This window comes from Poecilia latipinna, unplaced genomic scaffold (assembly GCF_001443285.1).
Source record: "Poecilia latipinna isolate Pla-1442-1.1 unplaced genomic scaffold, P_latipinna-1.0 Scaffold1240, whole genome shotgun sequence".
Lineage (NCBI taxonomy): Eukaryota > Metazoa > Chordata > Actinopteri > Cyprinodontiformes > Poeciliidae > Poecilia > Poecilia latipinna.
Window position 1 is genome coordinate 118,429 of NW_015113856.1, and position 14,175 is coordinate 132,603.

At 41.5% G+C, this 14,175-nt stretch overlaps 1 protein-coding gene across 1 annotated transcript in view; it reads left to right on the forward strand.

Moving 5' to 3' along the window:
* Positions 1-13,760, forward strand: part of LOC106960868 (retinoic acid receptor beta) — an 83,680-nt gene extending 69,920 nt beyond the window's left edge. Inside the window, exons 6-8 of the mRNA XM_015054228.1 lie at positions 6,284-6,488; positions 9,190-9,348; positions 10,279-13,760. Coding sequence (XP_014909714.1) covers positions 6,284-6,488; positions 9,190-9,348; positions 10,279-10,505 — 591 coding nt within the window. The 3' untranslated portion in view covers positions 10,506-13,760. The remainder of the gene's footprint in view (positions 1-6,283; positions 6,489-9,189; positions 9,349-10,278) is intronic.
* Positions 13,761-14,175: the final 415 nt, after the last annotated feature.

Here is a 14,175-nt window from a genome sequence, read left to right on the forward strand (position 1 = left end):
TACCAGGAGACAACCCACCCACACAGAAAGACCTCAGGCTGGGATTCAAACCTATGACCTTCCTGCAAGAAAACAGTACGACTGACTGCGCCACCGTCTCGACTCGAAAACTTTCAGTTGGTGGGTGGTAGACCATTGACAGTCAAGGTCTTCAGTGTAGATAACCATTGAAACACAAAATACAAAGCTGTTTGTTGATAAAAAAGAGCATTTACATGAACTGCTGTGGCATCTTGTAGGACTTTGCGGTAACACTTTATTTGAAGGGGGTTTAATAAGACTGTCATGACACCGTCATAAACATGACATAACACCTGTCATGAACATGAATAAGCCTTCATGAATATTTATGACTGTTGTCATAAAGCATCATTCAGTAAATTATGACACATTTAATACAAAGTTGACATTATTCAAAATGTCTTTGTTATGACAACTTGACATTAACCAAGAAATCATTACTGATATAAATTTGTTATAAAAGTATTACTGATTGCACTTTAAAAATTAGGTAACTTTATGTTATTAAAGGTAAAGTTTAAACAGTAATGATTTATTGGTTAATGTCAAGTTGTCATAACAAAGACATTTTGAACAATGTCAACTTTGTATTAAAAGTGTCATAATTTACCGAATGACGCTTTATGACAACAGTCATAAATATTCATGAAGGCTTATTCATGTTCATGACAGGTGTTATGACATGTTTATGACGGTGTCATGTCAGTCTTATTCAACCCCCTTCAAATAAAGTGTTACCGACTTTGCTCTTGGTTTGGCTCTGAATCTTGTATCTGGAATCTAATCACTGTTAATGAAGTAAATACTCTACAGCTTTGTTTATACTAGAACGCCTGGAAACTGCTCATATTTTCATATGCTGATTGAGAAAATGTTCCACATTTACACAGTGCCACCATGCATCAGCTGTAGTTGTTATGCCAAACCACTATGTGGCGCTGTGATTTTAGCATGTCTTTGAATGAACATGCATTTCTGACTCTCAGCTTCCACCTCACAGTAAACAGTAACTCATTTCTGTCTCCCAGGAACCAAGTGCTCATGTAACATATTCCTCATCAGAAACTGAACAGGTTCAGTAAGCACAACATGGCACTATGTGATCGGCCATGTGTAGAATAAACCCCACAGCCGTGTGTAGGGTCACAGCTGTGGAGCGCTTCACACCTTCATGGGAGGTTTTACAGAAAAGCTTCATTCAGACCTGATTTAAAAAGTGCTGATGTGAGAGAGTCCAGTCACTGGTGTAAACGAGCCACTGGGTCTCAACTGGTTTATTTGAATAGCGGCTCCATGTAAATGGGAGCCTAAGATAGTTAACTATCGACAAAAAAAACTATTTAGATGCACCATTTGTCTGATTGCTTGGTTAAAATAGACAACAGTTTGCATGACTGTTAGAAAGTGTTTTTAGCTGACATATGTTTCTTCATCTATCTGTATTTGCTGATTGGATCAGACTGACAAATAGCTTTTAAGGATGCAACCAATCTGTAAAAGCGGAATTCTCCCTCAAATGTCACTTTGGCAACTTTTTTTTTTCACAAGAAAGTAAGATAAACTTACTTTAACAACAATTATTAGTACAGTATTTGCAAGTTTGAACCACACTTCACAGGGGATTGCACTAGAATGGACTGCATAGAATCGAATTGAGTTACTATATGAACAATGGGATTTAAACTAGATGGCTCTGGTTTTAGTGTGATGCCCTGATGTGACCTTTGCAGGGAACTGCCTCTGTCTGACTGAACTTAACTGAACTGATTAAGGTTCTTGTTCTCCCTCAATTTGAAACAATCTTTTCATTTCTTCAAATAGCATTCTGAGTTAATTGCTTAGCTCTCCAGAGGAAACGCCATTTATCATCCAACTCAGCTCCCATCAGGCCGTCCTGATTGGGGGTTTGTCTGGGCTGACCAGCCGGAATCAGACACGTCAGATTACTCACCACGTCTGTCGATTCAAAACTTTATGGAGAGTAGATGTCTGTAGTGAGCATTTTCTCTGACTAAACTGATTAAATTTTTAAGATGGCTTGCGTGTGTGTGTGTGTGTGTGTGTGTGTGTGTGTGTGTGTGTGTGTGTGTGTGTGTGTGTGTGTGTGTGTGTGTGTGTGTTTCTTATATTGTCACTGATGACCAGTCAGTGGCTCTGTGTTTGTTAATGATAGTGTGTTCTTTATTGAGCACAGATGCGGAAATGTCTGCAGGCTGCTGGGTGATTGTTTGTCATTTAGCAGTTGTTAAGTGAAGCGACATGCTGTAGTAATGGAGCTGCAATAATGAGATGGAAAACGGCAAATGGCTGATTCTCTTCCCCTCTTGTTTCTGTCATGCATACTGGAGTGGGAGGTGGAGGGGGGAGGACGGTGGGGGCAGGTGGGGTATTTAACATTCACTGCACAGACGGGGGGAGGAGGGAGAACGTATAAACACTGATGACAGGTTTGTTATGCATTTTACATTTTTGACCTCTAGGGCTCTATTCTATTTTTAGAAACAATCAAGGTCATTTTTATTGTTTTGGATCTGGACGTAAAATGCATTATGCTATCATTCTGAGATCATAATGTATAAGCTGTGTTTATACACTGACATTTTATAATCGCCTTGAGTTCTTTTGTCAGTCATGTCACAAAAATGTATATCATAAACATATACAATAGCTCTATATTAATTAGTATTCTTGTTTTTTGCTGTCCCAGGTAAACGTGTGCATGTGTAGGGCAGTGATGCTAACATCTACTGAAATATTTCTTATCATGGAATGGAAATGAATACCTAAATCAGGTTGGACATTTCAGAGAGAGACTGGGTTTCTCCGTTAAAAGAGAAAGTGTCTGCTATATGGCAATATGTTTAGTTTTGCTTCTGCTCAAAGCGAAATGCAAATGTTGGTGAGATTTGTTGAAAAAAGAAAATCTTAAGAGCCTCATTCAGACTTCAAGGTGACACTTCCAGAGGCTCAGAAACACGTCGCTGTCTAGAAGAGGCCGCAGATGAAATAGAGGTGTAAACGTATCCGACCTTTTGAACACTGTGCTTCCTGTGATGTGGGGAAGTGCATTATGCAGTTTAACTGTATAAACATAACCGTGGCTTTAAAAAAGAAGAATGCCCCCCTTTTCAAGATAAAGCCGGCAAAAGACTCTGAAAGAGAGAATAAAAACCCCTGGCCACTTTGAAGACGAGTTTTAAGCCTCGGCTCCATGCTTGTTGAGGATAGTGGAGGCCTCTGGTTCAGACAGGACGGTTAAAATATAAAGTAACAATATGCAACATCGTGTATCCAAGGTGCAAAGTTGTGTTCCATGTGAATGTTTCATTATAAATGTCATGGCCAAGAGAGAGGAGGACAGAGATGAAGAGGAAGGGAAAGGCGGACAACTGGTTGGCCGACAGGAGTGACTGAGTCAGAAAAGGTCTGAGATCATGATCTCATCCTTCAGCAGAATTTATTTACTGTTTATGTGACTCTGAACACAAGTGGTTCTACTGGATTCTAATAGGTTGTAGTTTTCAGATTTTTATTTGTGTTTCCCTTTTAACCTTGCAGTAATGCACTACTTTGTGTTGCTCTGTCACATAAGATCGCAAAAATATCACATAAGGTGGTGAAATACCAGGGTTTAGGATAGTTTTGCCAGGCCATCTTTTTTCAAGCATTGTGGTGCATTTCTCTAAACAAATAACACAAACTGCAAAACCCGAACCATAGCTGGCAAAAGTCAGCCACGTGCTGAGAATGGATAATTCATTCCTCAAAAGAAAAAAGTTTCCATCTCAATGAAAGTTTCAGCAAAATAAAAAGTTCTGACAGCATGTTTGTGACCCAGACAGCCAAAACCTGAACATGTTTTCATTATGACAGTCCACTCTCTTCATGTCTGAGTAAAAAACGTTTGATATTGGTGACAACACCTGAAAATGCTCATGACAGATACTATTTGCGCAGCCATTTGAAACCTATAGTAGCACATGTTGTTCACAAAACAGTGAATATGATGCTTCATATTTTCACTGTACAGTTTGCTGTGAGTAGTGACTGAAGAACCAGATGGTTACCCGCTCAGAAATAGACAGTAGCTCTTATGGTACAGCCATATTTACTTGATCTAAAATATCAGAAGACACATGAATTGTTCTATTATCAACACATATAGTTATGGATGCATCATCTAAAACAAATGGCCTGGAAATACCTTGGGATTCCCCTGGAGGAATTGGCAAATGTGGCTGGGGAGAGAGAAGTCTGGGCCTCGATCAATCAATGGATGGATGGATGGATGGATGGATGGATGGATGGATGGATGGATGGATGGATGGATGGATGGATGGATGGATGGATGGATGGATGGATGTTCACAGTACAACAAACACAAACATGTTTTGAGTAGGGCTGATTGGAGGAAACAACATATAATACTGTGAATCATTCTGACACATCTAAACTGAAACGGTGCAGACAACGTCACTTAGAGCTAAATCATAGGATTCATGTTTGTCATTGCTTACAACAAACTAATGCTTCACACAATTCTCCTGATCAGTGAAAGGTGAGATTCACCTGAAAGAAATCCTTCAAACTGGGATAAGTTTTCTGAGAAAGCTGCTAAAGAAATTAATAGAAATTACCTTGACAAATTTTGACCTGTTATTTATTTTTGTATGCGAGAACTAAACCAATGAAGAGAAGATTATTAGTTTTATAGCATTTACAGTAGATAAATGTACAGAGACAATACAGATGTGCAAAAGCACTGGAAATTTCTTGGAATAAATGAGAAGCTGCTACAGTGGTGAGCACAGATGAGTAAATGTTGTGGAGGTTGAACTAACAGTTATGAGAATTGAACTTCTGCTCAGCGAAATGCATCAAACGCCTGAAAAGAACCGTAAATAACACCACATGCATGTTTTGAGAGGATGTCAACCCAGTCTGCTTTCACACTGCTGTAAGAGAGCTGTGAAACCGCTGACAATAAAATCTATAAATTATTCACAAAGATGTTTCTTAATGATAAATGGAACTGCAAACAAACGAGCCCACTCTGGATAAACTGGCAGCACATGCACAGAACGTTATTCTGAAAATGGATTTTTATTGACCTGGTCTGGTCGTCCAGGCACTGGCATGCTGACGGATGGTCTGGGAGCTAACACTGACCTGGTCCTAGTGTCTGATGAGACGAAGCAGTGGTGGAGGGAAAGACCGGGACGCGGGGTTGAGAAGTTGAAGGCCGACTGTGATGGTTTTCTGGCTGTCGCTCAGCCATCATCATCTGTTCAGCAGCACATTTCCATGGTGAAGGACGCAGCCATTGTGCTGGGTGAGGGGCGTATCAGAGGAGAGATCAAACAAATGTGTATGGATGTATATGTGTGGGACAGAGCCGGAGTGTGTCTGGGAGCAGGCCTGGCCAGCCGGTGAGAGCCACCGCCAGCAGCCATGTTTTATTCTGTTTCATGTTGCAGACACGCCTGTCACTCACTGTCAGAGGCAGCCCACTCAAACCGCTTCAAAGGCTCCACGCTCACAATCAGCTGCATTATTAGGTGCACACACACACATGCATATACACTCAAACACAAGCACACAGTCAGAGCAAGGTGATTCTGCAGGGGTTAGTGGAAGGTCACTGTTTTGCTTCTCCGAGGTTTTCTGGTTGCTAAAGCAGCTAGCGTTAGGCTATGCTACATGCTATATGAGAGCCTCATTGGTTGCACATGTGAGACAGGGGAGTGCTGTCTTCTACTTTGCCTTCCTAGAAAAGTGTGTGTGTGGGAGGGGGGTGCCACCCTGTGGGTATGCAGCTAATATAATAAGCTATTTTATTCATTTATTTATTATATATTCCCATAAATGTTCTTGTATGTTTAAGGGGACAGAAACCGATAAAAACAACTGAATCTGCTTCATATTCCTGCAAGCTAACTGAAGGTTTGCCCAGAACCTGGTTCAGCTACAGAACGTGTTCAGATTTTCCTACCACATGATTTTCCTCCTCTAAAACTTTCCATTGCTGTACTTGGATGCAGCCAGCTGCGTTATCAATGACCTCTTGTTGCTCCTAGTGACTGATTATTTTCTGTGGTTACTCTTAAATTTTGATTCATTTAATTGCAGCAACATGTCACGAGTCAACGATTGTCTGATGTGATGTAATTATTATCTCGTTATATAAATATGTAATGTTCAGTTTCCTGTTTATGGAGCTTGTTCTGACCATTTCCTTGCCTCTCCCTTCCTTCGCCCTCAGATCCTGCGTATCTGCACACGGTACACTCCTGACCAGGACACCATGACCTTTTCAGACGGACTGACCCTAAATCGGACACAGATGCACAATGCTGGCTTCGGCCCGCTCACTGACTTGGTATTCACCTTTGCCAACCAGCTGCTGCCCATTGAGATGGACGACACAGAGACGGGTCTTCTCAGCGCCATCTGTCTCATCTCAGGAGGTTTGTAGACCAGAACTCAACGCTTCTTATGAAACCTCTCTAGTTTTGATTTGATGCAGTAAAGTGTTTAATAAATGCTGTGGCTAGAGTTCTGACCAACACCAGGAAACTGGCTCACATTACATGAGTCTACTGGCTCCCAGACTGGTGTTGCTGGTTGAGTATGAGCCATGGAGAACCAGGAGGTTTTCACTCCCTGATCCCAGAACCAGAACGAAAGACGAGGCTCCGTTTGGTTCCTGGGCTCAGCAGCTCTGGGGCAAACCGTTTCTTCCTTTAAACCAGATTTATCAGTTCTATTCGGCTGTAGCTTTTCTGCTTGCTGAAATTTTGTCATTTTAAAGTGTTTCCTTTAGGTGAGCATGTCTCAGGTTTTAACCATTTCTGGATGAATCAATCTTTTTTTCCATGTTAATTTGTTCTTCCTATAAAACACTTTGAAGTATCTTGTGAGTGAGTGGGCCTTTAGTAGGTATGCAAGTTATTGATGACTTAATCTAAAATTGATTGATCTTATCAATCGACTAGAAATTAATTGATAAACGGAAACTTTCTTGAAACCCTGAGTTCTCTCGTGTATCAGGAGGGTCGACTGACTTTCCAGAACTCGAAGGAATGCATTTTATATAAAATGCTGACTTTTAAAAAACGAAGCATATCATTATAGTTCTATAATTTTTGTGCAGGTGTATTAAAAATTGACTGAATAAACAGAAAAGTGTGGCTTTATCACATTATAAAACTCAGACATATTTATAAATAAGTTTATTGGAACCTCTTAGGTTGCTGAACAGAAAAATAAATTAATAAAATACATGGAACCCATAAGCCCCCATGATCTGGACGGCAGCCTGTACTGTCCATCCTGATCCAGCTCTCTGCTGTCCGGTCGGGCAACAGTCAGAGGTCAGAGCCACACTTTGTGCTGTTAGTCTTGGTTCCAGTTCAGATTCCTTCTCATTGGTCGTCATGGTTGCTCTAGATAGAATGTTACAACTTTGCACATTAACTCATAACAGTCAAAATCAGCCATGCTTATTGGCATCAGGTTTTTTTCCAACACGTTTTAATTTTCCACTTTTCTGTCATCACATCCTTGCCTCATTGATTTTTGGTTGGGAAGCAGACGCTGCTCCGCCATGCAGCTCGGCTGAGTGAGTGTTACTAAGGTGTCACTTAAGGAGCTTGTCAAGTGTGTACATTTTAAAACGGCATAAAGAACGTTTTCAATCCCACACCGGGGTCTGTTTAGACTGTATTATTTTGCCATTCTGGGATCTCGCGCCATCTTTGTTTCTGTATCAACTGAATCAACATAAGGATGACCAGCGGCGCTCTCTTCTGGTGGACGTTATTAGTTAATCCAATGGAACTCATTTTGCTCAAATAAACATTAATCAACAATTAATCCTGAGTCGAGTAGAAACTTACCAGGAGCCAGAAAACATCTGTGACTGTCGGAAGCTTCGTAACAGTGGAACCAGTCTGGTGGGAAATGTCTTTCAAATTTATGTTCAAATCGGCTGCTGGGGTGGAGGAAGGTGGAGGAACCCAGGGTGTGGGTGAGGGGTTGGGTCTGACTGCTTTGTTCATCCCACCTGTCAGATTAATTTAGTTCAGTCTGAAACAAACTTTAAACAGTCTGCAGCTTGATTAAACCGCATCATTAGCAAAAACCTGTTTTGAGGACAATAAGTAAATCCTGAAAGAATGAGCTAATTCACTTCCAGTTCAAAGTGCTGGATTGCCCTTTATTTAACTCAGATGGAGCCTCTATCGATTCCTCCATTTACTACAGAGTGAAGTTGCAGCCAGGTTTTGGATAGAGTGAACTAAAAATCAGCTGCTGTTACTTAGAGGAGAGGGGAGGTGGAGAGGATGAGCAGGTATGAGACAGCTGCATCAGTCAGCTGGCTGCAGGAGAGCAGTCTGAGGAGGAAAACCAGAGCATGAGTCCCTCCATCATGTCAGAATGCACATGCCTTAATGTTGAAGTAGAAGTCCTTCTCCTTCAGTCGCACAAAGTTTCACTGGAGAGTTGAACACATTTGTGTCTCATTATTCCTCTATCTGTCCCTCCTGCCTGTCAGTTTGTTAGGAGATCAGTCTCCCTCTCCGCTGGGCTCACTCCGCTTTTACTCAGGCCTGGGAAAACATTACAGGCTCTTGCATAATCCATGAAAAGTAAACCACACCTCTGACTGCACTGTCTGACAGCGGGGCCAACACTATCGGATTCCAGAGTACACACTGCCACCTCCTGGCCAGTTGAGGTACAGCTTAGGTCCAGTCTGTGGGAGGGATGAAAAAATAAATCTTAGACTTCACTCCAAATATTGAACCCAGCAGGACCTCCTTGTTGCAACAGGATGACCCCAGCGCCACCAGGTGAAAGATTTTAGAACTGTTTTATATATTATTGTAAAGCCTGATTCCTCCAGAAGTCAGACATTCACATCACTTCACACTACTTCATTTTGTCAGCTGTAACAGTTGGAAAGAGTTTTGATATTTGTTGCTAAAACAAACAAACAAAAAAAGCTGAATTTTCTATTGAAAAATTAATGTTGTGTGTTTTACTATGAATAACCCTAATGATTAGACTGGTAAAAATCTCTTTTGATCATATAGTAGACATTAACTTGTTACACAGAAGTCTCTAGGCTGACCGTGTGTGTGTGTGTTTGTGTGTGTATATCAGATCGCCAGGATCTGGAGGAACCCTCCAAGGTGGATCAGCTCCAGGAGCCACTGCTGGAGGCTCTGAAGATCTATGTGAGGAAGCGCCGACCCAGCAAGCCACACATGTTCCCCAAAACCCTGATGAAGATCACGGACCTGCGCAGCATCAGCGCTAAAGGTAGGAAGGCCATCGACATCTGATGGACGGTGAAAGGATCAGGCCTAGAAATGCAGCAGAGATGGTTGGGAGTCCAGTAACAGTCTGTAGAGGTAGACATGTTTGGATTCACATCCAACTGTATGAGCTCAAATTTAATGCACCGATCAGTCAAGTTTATTTGCATAGCACGTTTCATCAACAAAGCAGTTCAAAGTGTTTTACATCATGAAAACATAAAAACATCATAAATGTATCAAGTAGTCAACAATTGTGAAAACCAGTAACAGACACTACATTTTGTCAAGGAAATGTTCTTCAGGTGATAGAAGACTGACTTTGCAACTGTCTTCATGTGTCTCTGAAGGTTCAGGTCAGAGTGATGAACTCTGACCTGAGAGATTAGATTTCAGTCTGATCGCTAGTTTCTATCTGTAAAACTGAAGCTGAGTGTTGACTCTATCGTTCCTCTTTAGGTCCAAAGATAATAACTTCAGTTTTGTGTCTGTTCATCTGGAGAAAGTTATGACACATCCACATATTTATCTGTTCTAATATGGTAGCTAATCTTATTTCCTGTTTTAACCCGAGCCAGTGGGAGCATATAGATATTAAGAGGGGTCCTAGGATTGAACCTTGGGGTATCTCACATATGACTTCTGTTAACTTCAATGAGACATTTCCTGTTGAAATAAAGAAATCTCTGTTCTTTATGTAAGACTCAAACCAGCTGAGTTCTGGACCGGAGAGTCCAGCACAACTCTCCAGTGGTTCAAGTAATATGTCATGGTTCAATACTGAGGTCCAACAGAACCACCACTGTGGTCCTTCCACAGTTTGTATTTATGCAATGCAACAACAATGAAGTTCAGCCACTAAACTGTAAACTCCGTTTAGCTGAACTGGTGTTTAAAGTTTTAAAGTGGTCTTGTTCTGCTTGCTGTCCTCCAGGAGCCGAGCGAGTCATCTCTCTGAAGATGGAAATTCCAGGTTCCATGCCCCCTCTCATCCAGGAGATGCTGGAAAACTCAGAGGGTCAGGACGGTCAGATCAGCAGCAGCAGCAGCAGCAGCACGTCCACTGAGGCCGGGGCCAGTCCCAGCACCAAGGACAACGAGTCGCCAGAGTCCTCGGACCCCGACGAGGCCACGCCCCCTCCACCCAGCACCGAGCCCTAGGAGGCACCAGGTGTCTCTTTAACTCGTTCAGACATTCCTTTGCACAAAAAGATCAGCCAACAAGGAGCTGACCCTCTATAACCTCTTTATTCCTTCTCTTTTGCTTGGTGTAACATTAACTTTAAATCCTTCTATTTTTCTCTCCAATTTACTCAAAATTTTTTCTCCTCGAAAAGAAAACAACACAGAGGCCTCAAAGGATGAGTGCTCTGCATTTGGCTGTGAGTGGAGCTGTAGTTTGGGGTCAGGACTCAGGAGGAGGGCCCTTGGGGGCCTCCCCAAACACCACAGATGATACTCCTCAGGTCTCCTGTGTAAATTCGTATCTGCATGACGGGAGTTTGATAACGATTTCTCTCTCTGTGTTTCTCCGTCATCTCTGTCCATCAGTCGTACTGCTGGCATACACACACTGTACATACCATGGTATGGTCAGGCCTCTGTTTGTAGGATGAGTTTTGTGGTGCTTGTCCCATCGTGTTGATTATTTTCAAAGTTTAAAGCAGAACTAATTTTAAGTTCTTTAAAAAAAAAAAATATCTAGAATGTTAATGCACATAGATATGACTGAAGTCAGACATTTTCCATCTGTTTGTATATTTAAAACTGCTCTTTAGTGTTACGTGACGTGTTGTTCATGGATGAGTGTGCATCCACACCGGCAGAATGCAGCGCTTCCCTCCATACCTGCAGCTGAGTCCGTTCAGCTGTTTCCTCAGGGAGGGAAGCAAACAGCAGAGGCTTTGATACACACTCATCAGACCGGCCGGGTCAGACCTGAGCGAGCAGATTCACACACACACACAGACACACACACTGAGGCTGTCTGCCCAGTAAAACAACCGAGACAAGAGGCTAAAATCTGACACAATTCTTGCACTTTATGTTTTGTTACTGACTTCACAAAAAAACAAAATCTATTTTTTTGTAAAGTTTTGACCTGTTGAAAAAGGCTGCTAACGATTCCAAGCTGTCTCTGAGAACTATAATAGGAACAGAAATGTTTTGCTAGCGCAGCAGCAGAGGCACTTGTCTTTAGCATTAGGAAAATGCAATGAAGGCAGCTTGCATGGTTAGCATTAGAAATGAAGCCCTCTATGTGTTCCATAGGAACTCAGACATTAACTTTCTGAAATCCTACAAATATTCCCAGACCCAACATGTTCCTTGACAATGACAGCACAGGCTGGAAGAGAAAGAGGACACAGTCTTTGTTCAGCCTTCCTGTTATCTGCTGAAAGTCTTGCTCTGTCTTAGATCCTAGTAGAACTGCAGACTTCATCCTACTAGAGCTCCATCGATTGCAGTTATCTATAAAAATCCTCACCTCCCGATTCCGATTTTGACCGATACCAATATTTTTGTCTGAAGAGTCACTAAATATAGAGACAAAGTTTCTAAGTTGTCAACAGTGGGGCGAGTATTGCTAACCGCTAACATGCAGATGTGACCCCTTTGGCTGACAGTAGCTCATCAGATTGCCAGTCATCTGATTTATGGACCAGACTGTTTATTAGTTCACTTCTAGTCACTATATCTCTGCCTGGAGAGCGCTGTTTAATGTTTATGCAGCTTCATACAACAACAATCTGAAACTAACTGACAATGTTTGACTCTTCTCCAAGTAGAAACATCCACACCACGCAGAGTACGGATGGATTTCTAACAGGCTGACCACAGCCGATCAATCTGAAGATCATCTGGTTCTGGTTACCAGCTGATGATTCTCTGGGATAAAACCTTTCATATCAGGGCTGAATGATTCAACTATGTTCACCTGGAAGGATTCAGTTATCTCAACTGTAAAAATCAGATAACTTCTTTTTATTATTGCAAAACAAACAAATCAGGTGAGATTTAGGACTATTCCTAATCTAGGTCATTGTTCCAGCCAGATCCAACCCAAAACTCTGGTCTGCCTTCATAGTAACTGTTTCTGCCTCAGTGATCAAACTGGGTTTTTTTTTCCTTCCATTCTGACATCAGCCTGCAGCTGGTTTATATTTCCCAGAATGAAGTCGGCCTAATGAGTGTGTATCTGCTGCTGTCGACGGCGCCGGAGCTCTGCTGTGGCCTTATGAACAGAGCTCTGCATCTCACCTTCCTCCCTCATAAAGTGTCTTGTTTGAACCAGTGAAACACGGGAGCAATGCAATCCTTAAACACACTAAATACCGGAACACCGGGCCTCCTGGGTCCGGATGATTGTAGCTAACACAGAAAGCACACACTGGGGTGGGATCGGTAGCTCCACTCCAAATGTTTGCCTTGCTCTTCTGACCTGACTGTGTAAGCTTTACCTAACGATGCAAAAGGAGATTCCAGATGACCTCTGACCCCTCCAGACAGCCAACTGAGTAAACGCTTCCTTCGGGAGGCGAATCCAACTGAGCTGGTATGGAGGCGTTAGGAGGTTCCTCTGAAACTAAAACATGATCCTGGAGAGCTGCCTTTCTCCACAGCCAAGGTCACATGTGAAGCTGAACCATAAGAGAAAAGACACTGTTATGTCCTCCTGAAGGACCCAGACCCTCCACTGCCTCAGGGCCCATCAGCTCCGATGTGGTAATCCATATTTCAGCACAGATGATATTTTTTAATGCATTAACTGAAAGCAATACCTTTTCATTTTGAAAAGAGTCATATTCACTTCTTTGTTGACAGTAAAGTGACTGAATCTCGTTTTAAAGTCTGTTTTGCTGAAGGAAAAAAAAAAATGAAGCAGAATTTCCACTGAAGAACTAAAAGGAAAACATCGGCTTCGCTGCAAAATATTAACAAGAAAGAAACTTGCACACTACCACGTCTCACCTGGTTACAGTTAAAGGAGTGGATTGGATTTTGGGAAGTGGGGTTATGTTGAGAGATTGTGGGTAGTAAATATCTCACCTGAAGTTGATGATTATATTAGCGCCTACGCTTCAGTGAAGTAGAGCTTCATTTTAGAGCTAAACAGAGTCAAGTCTGATCCAAAACACTAATAAGTGCCTTCAATCAACTCCAATCTCTAAATGTGACAGCGGTGCTTAAAAGGAATTTCATTTATCACTTAGAATAGAACAGACTTTATTGATCCTAAAAAGGGAAATTGTTTATTTGTTTAAAAGCTACTCCATCCAAAGTGTTAAATATTACACTTTATATGCTGATGGTTATACAGATATGACCATAAGCATCTGAAGTGTAATAGTGTGATATTATGAAACCAATTTCATAATATCACACTTTTTTACCAGTATTTAGAATACTGGTAAAAAAAAAAAAATACCACAGTAATAAAAATTTAAACCAGAAAAGCAATAATAACTTCTATTGTTGCTTAATCAATTGCTTAATCTTAATTATACTGAACACAGTGGAGCTCCAGTAATGGTGGGGGTTAAGGACCACGACCGCCCCATCTGAACATAACTGTTTATCTTAATAAACAGTTAATGTTCATTACTGTTACCTCATAAACCAAATATACCTCAATATAGCACTATATTGGAAACCGTCTTAGCACTACAGCAGAAGCTAACTTTCACCGTCTCCCTAATCTTTGCTCTTAGGGGTTCAGTCAACCAGTGCCAGGAAAATAAATGGCACTCCTGGATTAGCTGCTTTGTAAACTCCAGTCAATAGTGTGTTAAGTAGCATTTCGCCAAGGTATTTTATTTTGAATATTTAA